The sequence below is a fragment of the Callorhinchus milii genome, unplaced genomic scaffold (assembly GCF_018977255.1).
Source record: "Callorhinchus milii isolate IMCB2004 unplaced genomic scaffold, IMCB_Cmil_1.0 Scaffold1592, whole genome shotgun sequence".
Taxonomy (NCBI): Eukaryota; Metazoa; Chordata; class Chondrichthyes; order Chimaeriformes; family Callorhinchidae; genus Callorhinchus; species Callorhinchus milii.
Window position 1 is genome coordinate 1 of NW_024706333.1, and position 10,440 is coordinate 10,440.

Below are 10,440 nucleotides of genomic sequence, written 5' to 3' on the forward strand. Positions count from 1 at the left end.
TGGGTGGGTGGGGTGGGTGTCAGGGTGGTGTTATTGATATTCTCTCCGGATTGAGATGAAACCCAAGGGAATTGGAGAGGGACTTGAAAAGGAAAAACATTGGCAGGGATAGGGAGTAAAAAAAAACGCGGGGGGGAGAGTGGGGGCCGGTTGGGGTAAACGCGGGGGAGTGGGGTTGATCAAGGCTTTGGGGGACGAGCGCGGGGGAGTGGGGTGGAGCTGGCACAGACACCAGGGGCCGAATGGCCTCCTTCCGCGCTGGATAATTGGACGGTTCCAAAGTTGGGGGTAAAAGAGAGAGAGAGATCGAGGCCTGAGATTGCCCCCTCCTCACCCCCCCCCCCAAAACACACACATTCTCACAATGTGCCTTAAACCACTCAACTGCCCTTCCTCACACCCACCCCCCCCACCACCCACCGCGCTCTCTTTCCCCCACCCCCCGACCCCCCCCCCCCACACACTCCGCCATTTTATCAATACAAGAAAAGAATCCATTGGATTCAAGATTGGGGTCCGTCGGTTGAGAGACGGGGGCGAGAGAGGGGGGGGGGGGGGGCGAGGAGTGCAAGATCTATTGCCCCCTCTTCTGAAGAAAAGAGGAAAGATTTACCCCCAAAATTCCCCCTCCCCTTTCCCCCCCCCCCCCCCCCGTTCCCCTCCTCGACCCATCCACCCTCTCGCCCCCAAAGGCAAAGCTTCCCTTTCCTTCGTCAAAGCTTGCTTTGCGTGTGCGTGTGCGTGTGCGTGAGCAAGCACGGCGCTTGTGCGAGGAAATTAACCGTGTGCTGAGTGTGAGCAGGCGTGTGAGCCTGTGTAGGTGTTACTAGGTTCATGGGTTGTGTAATAAAGACCAACTGAACGGATATTGTCTCTGTGTCTCTGTGGGTGTGTGTGTGTGTGTGTGTGTGTGTGTGTGTGTCTGTGTGTGTGTGTCTATGTGTGTGTGACGGTCTCTGTGTGTGTGTGTGTCGGTATGTGTGTATGTCTGTGTGTGTATGTCTGTATGTGTGTGTGTGTCTGTGTGTGTGTGTCTGTGTGTGTGTGTGTCGGTATGTGTGTATGTCTGTGTGTGTATGTCTGTATGTGTGTGTGTGTCTGTGTGTGTGTGTCTATGTGTGTGTGTGTCTGTGTTGTGTGTCTTTGTGTGTGTGTGTCTATGTGTGTGTGTCTGTGTGTGTGTCTGTATGTGTGTATGTCTGAGTGTGCGTGTGTGTGTGTCTGTATGTGTGTGTGTCTGTGTGTGTGTGTCTGTATGTGTGTGTGTGTCTGTGTGTGTGTGTCTGTCTGTGTGTGTGTGTCTGTGTGTGTGTGTGTCTGTGTGTGTGTGTCTGTATGTGTGTGTGTGTGTCTGTGTGTGTGTGTCTGTCTGGGTGTGTGTATCTGTGTGTGTGTGTGTGGGGAGGGGGGTGGGTGGGGAGTAAGGAAACTCGCCCAACATCTCTCCCTGAACTGCCCCCCACCCCCCGGGAATCGAACCCAGGTCCCCATGGCCTGCGAGGCGAGAGGCAGTCAGCCTTTAGAAGGGGGTGCGATGTCCTGGGGTGGGGGGGGGTGGTCTCCTGGCCGAAAAAGTGGGTGCAGAGACTCGAGCCGGGGGGGAAGAAAAGGGGACGTGAAGGGGATGAAGCTGATGCTTTCACTGAGGACAGAGGGAAGTCAGAGGGGGACAGTGAAGATAGGGCAAGGAGTGGGATTGGGGGGGAGGGGGGGGGAGAAATGGGGTCAGAGGAAGGCAAGGGGTGTGGGGGGGGGAGGAGGAGAAGGAGGGGTTCACGCTGGAGACCGGAGATATCTCACGAGAGCAGAGATCAGAGGAGCGCTGAGTTTCCCGATGGCGGGCGGGTCCGAGAGCGGGAATTGGGGGGGGAATTTAAGCCCGGAATCCGGACGGAATTAGGGGTTGTTTAAGACGGTTAGTGGGGGTGGGGGGGGAGGGGGGGGGAAGGGATCAGGGACCGGTCTGGCCTCGGGGCCTCGATCAGCTGTAACCCCTGAGACCCTGGAGTCAGGACCCACCTCACAGTGAGTCTGTGACCTCACAAAATAGGTTGGTGACTGCACAGAGGCCAGGCGGGGGGGCGGGGGCCGGAGGGGGCCCGGGTGGGAGGGGGTGAGGCGGTGGGGGGTTTAGAGCAAAGGGAGAGCGTTCAAACCCGACCGGGTGCGTCGATGGGTGGAGCCTGGAGCGCGGAGTCCTACCGGGCAGTGAGCGGAGAGCTGTGAGAGAGCGAGAGAGCGAGAGAGAAGGAGAGAAGGAGAGAGAGAGAGGAGAGAGAGAAGGAGAGAGAGAGAGAGAGAGAAGGAGAGAGAGGGTTTGGTAAAGGTCTGGAAGACGAGACTCGACGTGAGAAGAAGGAACCAAGCGAACAAAAGGAGACAATATCGTTGCACCATCCCCACGGAGAAAGGCTTGAGCTCACTCTTCAGACGTGGAAAATGGGGGGAAGGTGGTAAATATCCATTCCGCCCGCCCCCCACTCCCTCCCTCCCTCCCTCTCTCCCTCCCTCCATCCCTCCCTCTCTCCCTCCCTCCCCCAGAGGACACGAGGGCATCATCAATCCCTCAAGACAGGCTATTGATAGGCACCTCAGGTGTTGAAGATTACTTGTTGGATGGAGTGAAGCCAGAGGCACACCAAGTTCGGAGAGCGAGAGAGCGAGGGAGGGAGACATAGAGAGAGGGGGAGAGAGAGAGAGAGCGAGAGATAGAGTGTGTGAGAGAGAGAGAGAGAGAGAGAGAGAGAGATAGAGAGGTAGAGAATTAGCCTACAGGTATGCAATGCATTGAAATCGTCATTGTTTTGAAGATAAAAAGGTTCTCGACCGGTGAAGAGTTCCTCCCCCCCCCACCCCCCCCTCCAAACCCCACTCCCCCCAGAAAACTCGACTGATTCTTTGTTCGTCCCAACCCCAAAATGGGTTAAATAAACCCTAAACCGAAGCATAAATTGGAGCGTTAGAAACCGTGTTCTCGATCGAACTGCTTTGAGTTGGGAACGAAGGAAAGGTAGAGAGAGGGTCGGGTTGGGAACGGGGTGGGGAGAGGGTGGGGGTGACGTGAGAGGGTGGGGGTGATAAGCGAGAGAGAGAGAGGAAAAGAGAGAGAGAAAAAGAGAGGCAGAGGGCAATCGCAACGAGATTTAAGCCAATACAAAGACACGTGAAGAGTGAGGATTAGCGTGAAGATCGAAGAGTCAGTAGTGAGGAGCCAAGTGACGACTGAAGAGTGACCGGGGCAGAGAGAGGAGGAGAGTGAAGGGTTCGGAGCGAAATTGGTCGCGTAGATTTGAGACCCATAATCGGGCCTCGGAAATCTAGATTGCGGTGCGTGGCCAGACTGGAGAGAGCGCGAGAGCAAGAGAGGGAGAGAGCGAAAGAGAGAGAGAGAAGAGGTTGAGAGACGTTGAGCCTTAGAGAGAAATTGGCTTTGTATTCCAGCGAGTGAGGGAGGAACATGGAATCATGCAAGGTAGAGGCATCTCTGGTTGCCTTGACCGACGCAGCCTTTGACAAGGATGAAGGCGTCCGCTGGCAAATTAAGCTGTCCCTCCATGACCTGGGCTGCCACAACCCTGAGCTGGTGCTGAGGACCTGCCTGGAGTTCCTGGTCAAACACAAGCAGTTGGTGCAAGGCCACAGGATGGCCATAATCAGCAGCATGGAAGCCATCGTGAGGGACACCGTCAAGCAACTCAGCCAGACTCTGGGCAAGAACATCATCTCCATGGCTTCGGACGAGATGACCAAGTCCAGCGAGGGAGCGGAGGTCGACAAGCTCAAGGAGGAGGCCAGCAACCTGCTCGTGGCTGTGGGCTGCAGGTTCAGCGACGAGGTGCTGGCGGAGATACAGCAGAAGCTTCAGCCTGGACACCTCCCCCAGTTCCACGAGGTTCAGACTCTCGGGAAGCTCTCGGTGGCCAACGTTTACGGAGTGGTCCCTCACCTGCCTGGCATCCTGCAGACTATGACGCCGATGCTCAGCATGGCGAGGCAGGACCACATGAAGATGGCGTTCACCTCAGTCCTGGGCCTCTTTGCCCAGAGCATCCTCGAGTATCTGGAGCACTCAGACAGGGCTCCTAACCCCGTTCTGAAGAAGTCCTTGTTCTCCCAGGAGATGTACGCTTGTTACAAAATCCTCTTCTCCGGCTGGCTCAGGAACAAAGATAACAAGCTGAGATCCGCCATCGTAGTGTCTCTGAGCTACATGGTCCATCTGATACCTGATGAGAAACTCGAGGACGAGTTGCCCAAACTTATCTCGGGGATCCTAACCCTGTACAAGAAGAGATGTGAGCCTTTCTATGTCACGCGGTGCATCTGGCACATCCTGGACACTGGGGTTCATATGACCAGCCAAGTGTTGGATTCACAGATAGACAATCTTCTCCCACCGCTCCACCACCAGATCTGCTCCTCGTTGGACCCCAATAACGAGCTGACGTTGAAGAACCACAGCGAGATCCTCCAGTGCTTCACCATTCTGGCCCAGGTGTCAATTGACAGCCTGGTCAAGTTCCTGCTGCAGAAACTGTCCAACAATAACGAGCGAGTGCGAATTGGGACCCTGGTGTCCCTCAATCACATTGTGGGCTCCGGCTTCAAGCATCTGGAAAGCAAGAAGCCTCTTATCGTGGCCGCCATGAAGCTGGCCCTGCTAGACAACGACAACAAGGTCAAGAAGTTAATCGCTCAAGTCATCAACACGATGGGAGCCCAGGGCTACTTAGAGCTGGAGGGTGGCTTGGCCTTGGTGGAGTTTCTCGTCAACCAGTGCTCCCTGTACAAAAACCGATGGCTGGCGAAATCTCATCACACGGAACCCAATGAGGTGATGGACGAGGACCTGAGCAGGATTTGCGAGGACATCTTGATCTCCCTCACCACCCTGACCAAGATGGAAGACGTCCTCTGGCCTTTCCTGCTGGAGTTCATCACTCCCTTGCAGTACACCAATGCCTTGGCCGTGGTCTGCACCAGCCTGGAGCAGGTGGGAGCCAGAAAGTTGGAGCTGGGACCGGAGAGGATGATGTTGAACTACAATGAAAGGTTGGGGCTCCCCAAGCCTCACACTCTGCTGGCCCGACTCCTGGCCATAGCCTCATCTCCATTCCAGGGGAAAGACAGAGGCATTCCTGCCCTCAAGCTCCTGAGGATCATGAGCTACAACATCCATCCGTTGATCGTGAAGCTGTGGAATGATGAGCTGCCGGGATTGATCCAGTACCTGATGGACAACACAGAGGAATCGTTGCCCCAAAAGTTGTGGGAGGACAAGCTGTTCCTCTTCCTGTCCCGGACGCTGGAGTGCATCACAGACGAGAAGTGGACTTGGCAGCTGAGCGAGGAGACTATCAAACACTTGTGCAACTATTACAGTTACCCCAAGGAGAAGGCCTTTCTCTACAAGTGTGTGGGCATTGTCCTGGGCCAAACCCAAAACAAGGAGGTCATCAACAACGAGCTGCAAGAGATGCTGCTGAGCGTCCAACATAACGAATCCTTGGAGAGAGAAGGTCTGGCCACGGGCATCGGTTTCTGTGCTATGACCCACCTGGATGACACCCTGGTCAAGCTGGATGACTTTGTAAGGATGGACATTGTGAAGAAGACAGCCAGTTTCTTCAACATCCTGAAGGAAAAGTTGGACGGGGACATGGAGAGGGTGAAGAGCACCCTGATCCTGTGCTATGGTTACGTAGCCCTTTACGCGCCTGAGAGCGTGATCCTGAGCAGGATAGAGGGAGACATCTTGGAGCACATCCTCAACCTGTCCAACACCAAGGTGCTAGGTATCAAGATCGAGAGCAAGGACCTCATGATCAAGCTGACGTTGATCAAGGCTGTCACTCTGGTCGCGAAGGCCATCTACGCAAACAAGGGGAAGAGCGACTTCACGTTCAACAAGAAGGACGAGCTGTTGTCCTACATGCAGGACTTCATCGTATCCGAGCCCAAGGGTTACCTGAAGAGCCGTGTGCGTCAGTCGTCCATCAACGCCTGCATGCACCTGGTCAAGCTCGAGCCTCTGCTCGACGAGGCCGGAGCCTCCGAGCTGATCAAGACCTGCCTCGAAAGTGTGTTCAGCTTCCTGCCGGTGGACAGCGAGAAGAGGAAGGAGAGCAAGAAGCTGAAGGAGCGAGAGGCCCTCTACAACGAGACCACGGGAGCGTTGCAGGACTTGCTGAAGGAGCTCCTCCTACAGAACCTCTCCTCCGACGGCCTCGAGTTCATCTTCAAGGCGCTGGAGGAGTGGGTCACGTCCAACAAGGACCACGAGAGGGAACGGGCGATGGAGACGGTCCACAAGCTCCTGATCTTCTACAGGGAGAAGTTCAAGATTACCCGCGTGACGGTCTTCCACAACCTGGGCAGTCTGATCGGGCGGCTGGTCCCCCGCTGCGCTGACCCTCTGCTCAACGTCCGCCAGTTAACCATGGACAGCCTCCAGACCCTGTTGTACATCCAGCTGCGTTACGAGGGCTGCATCCTCAACCAACGCGATGACCTGGTGGAGCACCTCAAAGGCATAAGGAGCCAACTGGAAAACCCCGACAGTCAAATCCTCTTCCAGATCTGCTACGACATCGCCAAGGTGGTCTCCACCAAACTGCCCCAAGACCAGCTCAGCCCTCTGCTGTTTACGCTGTTCGAAGGCCTCTCCGACTATCACTCCACCTGCTCCAGTGCAGCCTCCGTGGTCATGAACACCCTCATCCGCAGGCACAAGAGCGGCCTTGGAGATCACATCCAGGAGATACTCCAACGATTGCGGGTGAGGATGCAGTCCATCACCCTGGAGCAGGTCAAGTTCTCGGTCGTCCACTTCATCTCGATCCTGACGTCGCAGTGCATGCCGGCTGTCATCTCCTGCCTGCTCCTCAGCCCCCTGCCCTACGACACATACACCAACGATATCTGGCAATCTCTGGCCAGGGAGGTCACCTTGGCTTCCACCACGATGGAACATCTGATCGACAAGCTCAACGATTACATGTGTCACGATGAGACCAAGGAACACGCGGTGATCAACGATAAAGCCATGAGCCCTGGGGTTCAGGAACCGATGGCCATCGTCTTTGCCCTCAACGCCATGATCTCCAACCCAGACTCCGAGGATGCGGTGTCCAGCCTCTACCCCCAACTCTTCAGCACGTTGCTGCTCAATCTGAGCTTCATCGTCAACGAGAGAACCAGCAGCGACTTCCACGGCAAAGGCTCGCCCCGGAAGAAGAGAGCCGCGGCCCACGGTCAAGGCCCGGCCGCCATAGACATCTGCCGGTGCTCGGCGGACACCCTCAGGACGATGCTGGCCCGAGGCAAGAGCGAGAGGGTGGCGGGCTTTGTGGAGGAGGAGGGTGGCTGGGACACCTTGAGGAGCTTGGAGAAGCACCAGCAGGGAATCGCCATCCTCTCCAAGGCCATGGGTCAGCACGGCACTGGCCACCTGAACAACATCGTGCAGATTTTGGAGCCCATCTTGCTGAGCATCCACGAGAGCCAGAGGATGACCGTGGCCACTTTCTTTGGGGAGCTTCTGAACTCTTCTGTCGTGAACGAGCTGCAGTTGACCGACCCGCTGATCGTCAGCCTTCTCAAGAGCCTGCACGACAAGTCACCCAACGTCCACTGGCTGTCCCTCAGGGGCTTGGGAAACGTGGCCAACGGGGCCCCTCAGAAGGTGCAGAAGTACTCGGAGAGGCTCCTGGAGGCCATGATCGAGGGCATGACCAACAGGACCGAGCGCAGCGACCTGATCGTGCTGGAGGCCATGTCTGGCTTGTCCAAGGTCCTGTTGAGGCTGGAGGAGAGCGATGTGAGGCCCACCCTGGAGAACATCATCGTGGCCGTCAGGTCGTACTTTGAGAGCGAGGTGGACAGGATCCGGGCGGGGGCCTTCACCGTGTTCGGGAACCTGTCGCGCTTCGCGGAGGGCGAGTCGAGGGCGGTCTTCATGGAGCACGTCCACTCGGGCATGGTCAGTTTGCTGCTGCACCTGAACGACAGCAGCCCGGAGGTGGTCAAGGCTTGCAAGGCCACCCTCCACCTGATGGGACCTCTCATGTGCTCGGACAGCATGTGCACCATATTCCAGGCCGAGCTCCTGGAGCAGGCCAATGCTCACTATTGGGAGTTCATCAACGAGTTGGCCAAGTTGATCGCCTGTGAGTTCCCCGACAAACTGAGCCTATACCTGACCAACAGCACCTCGTTCTTCAAGAGCATGCTGCCCGAGGTCAGGGGCAACGCCGTCATCATGGCCGGGTTCCTCCTGCAGAACCTGCCCGAGATGTACGTGCAGCCCAGCACCGACGAGAACGTGTGCGTGGCCATCATCATGATGCTCCATGACGTGGCTCCCAGTGTCCGCATAAAAGCCGCCAAGGTCCTCGGTCTCCACCGGGGCTTCTGAGGGAAGGGGTGGACCTCTTGCCCACCCACACGCCCACCCACCCACCCATGCACCCCCACAACCCCCCGCCCCACCCCCACCACCCAACTGAGATTGAGGACACCAAATTCTTGAGACCGCCAAGGTTTGGAGAATTCTCTTGTTCCCCCCCAAATCCTCCCTCCCCCCCCCCCAACCCCCACTCTCCCCAACAACCAGTTCCTTTCCTCGCTTGGCCCATTTGACGGGAGCTCTCAACAACAACAACAAATTCCTCTTGTGTTGCCCCGCACCCTCGACTTCGCATCGGAAAGACATCCCAGGAAGGCAATGGGTCACGAGTTGGGGTTGGAGAGGGCGTAAGCCCCTGAGGGGAGGGGGAGAAGGGGTGAAGCTGTCAACCAGAACAGGGAGACACAGGGAGGACCATGGGATCCAATAGTGAAGAGCAATGATGAAATGTGTCTGAACCCCCCCAACTTATGGGGGTGGGAGAGAGAAAGAGGGGTGTGGTGGGGGGAGGGAGTGGGGTGGGAGGGGGGGGTCAGAGAAAAGGTAGCAGATAGCCTGTTGCCCTCTCCCCGGGTAGAGTTAATAAAAACACTAAAACACGAGTGTTATTCCCAGTTTATTTCGGGGTTCGAAAGGTTTTATTCCCGACGCACAGGCAGCGAAGATTTTGTTTCTGGGTTTCGGTCTCTCTCTCTCTCTCGCCTCCGAGTCGGGAGTTTGTGGGTTCGAGCCCCAACCCCCCCCCCACCCACCCCACCCCACCGAACCCCCAAACCCCAACCCCCCTGCATACACGTTGGGGTCCTTGAGCTCACAGTCTTGGCTGGCACTCCAGCTCAGCGCTGGGGGGTGGGGAGCGGGTGGGGGGGGGGGCGGAGGGGGAAAGAGAAGGGGATTTCTCCCCCTCCCCTCGCGCTCTCTCTGCCCCCCCACCACCCCCCACCACCCCTCCCACTCTCTCTCTCCTGGCTGACAAGCCCCCGCCCCCTCCCCCAGATAAAATCTCTTTCTCGCTCCCCGGCTGTTTGTGGGGATGTCGCTGGGCGCAAATGAGCTGCCGCGTTAAACACAGTCACTACACTTTACAGTGAGATCCTGTGGAAGCGCTTTGAGACGTCCTCCTGACATGGAAGACGTTGTGTTGGACGTAAGGATTATTATTAATAATAATCATGACGTTGGGGGCTGGGAGTTGGGACGGTTGGGGTTGGGGGGTTGGGTGTTGGGGGGGTTGGTGGCTGGGGGGTTTGGGAGGTTGGGTGGGGTTTGGGGGCTGGGGGAGTTGGGAGACTGGGGGCTGAGGTTGTTGGGTTTTGGGGGACTGGGGGTTGGGGGCTGGGGGGGGTTGGGGTTTGGGCTGGGGTTTGAGGAGACTGGGGGTTGGGCGCTATGGTTTGGGGGGTTGGGCGTGTTGGGAGGGTTGGGTGTTGGGGCTGGGGGTTGTGGGGGTTTGGGGTTGGGGCTGGGGGTTGGGGGGTTGGGGGTTGAGGGGATTGGGGTTGGGGTTTGGGGGGTTGGGGGCTGGGGGAGTTGGGGCTGGGGGGGTTGGGGGCTGGGGGTTGGGGGGTTGGGGGGTTGGGGGGTTGGGGGGATTGGGGGTTGGGGGGGTTGTCGGTTGGGTTTGGGGGTTTGGGGGGGTTTGGGGGTTGTGTCGGACGTAGTGATTATTATTAACAACAATAAGGGATGTCAATCAGTGGTTTGCGAATGCAGTAAAACAGTCTCCAGAGATGTGGTCGGATACAGTGAAGGGTCTCTCTCTCTCTCTCTCACACGCCTCCCCCCACCATCCCGTGTCCATGACGGGTGCCCAGACACACGTATGATAAGCCTCCGCTGTGCGTGTTTAAGCCGTGTGGATAAGCGGGTGAGGGGAGGGGCCGTTCAAGCAAATTCAATAACCATCAATATTTTCGCAATAAGTTAAAAGCAATATCAATACACACACATTTATATATATATATGGGGGGGACCTTATGCCTCGGATGTCACCCACCCTCTTCAATGGGGGGTTTGGGAGGGGGAAATGGGGT

The 10,440-nt window shown here is 57.0% G+C and overlaps 1 protein-coding gene across 1 annotated transcript; it reads left to right on the forward strand.

Annotated features, from left to right (window-relative positions):
* The first annotated feature begins 3,457 nt into the window (after window positions 1-3,457).
* Window positions 3,458-8,416, forward strand: LOC103173191 (maestro heat-like repeat-containing protein family member 1). Its single transcript, XM_042346758.1, has one exon. The coding sequence runs from the start codon at window positions 3,458-3,460 to the stop codon at window positions 8,414-8,416; it is 4,959 nt and encodes a 1,652-aa protein (XP_042202692.1).
* Window positions 8,417-10,440: the final 2,024 nt, after the last annotated feature.

Excerpts from the sequence above, each read along its gene's own strand:
- LOC103173191 (XM_042346758.1), top strand. The coding sequence starts at position 3,458 with ATGGAATCATGCAAGGTAGAGGCATCTCTGGTTGCCTTGACCGACGCA.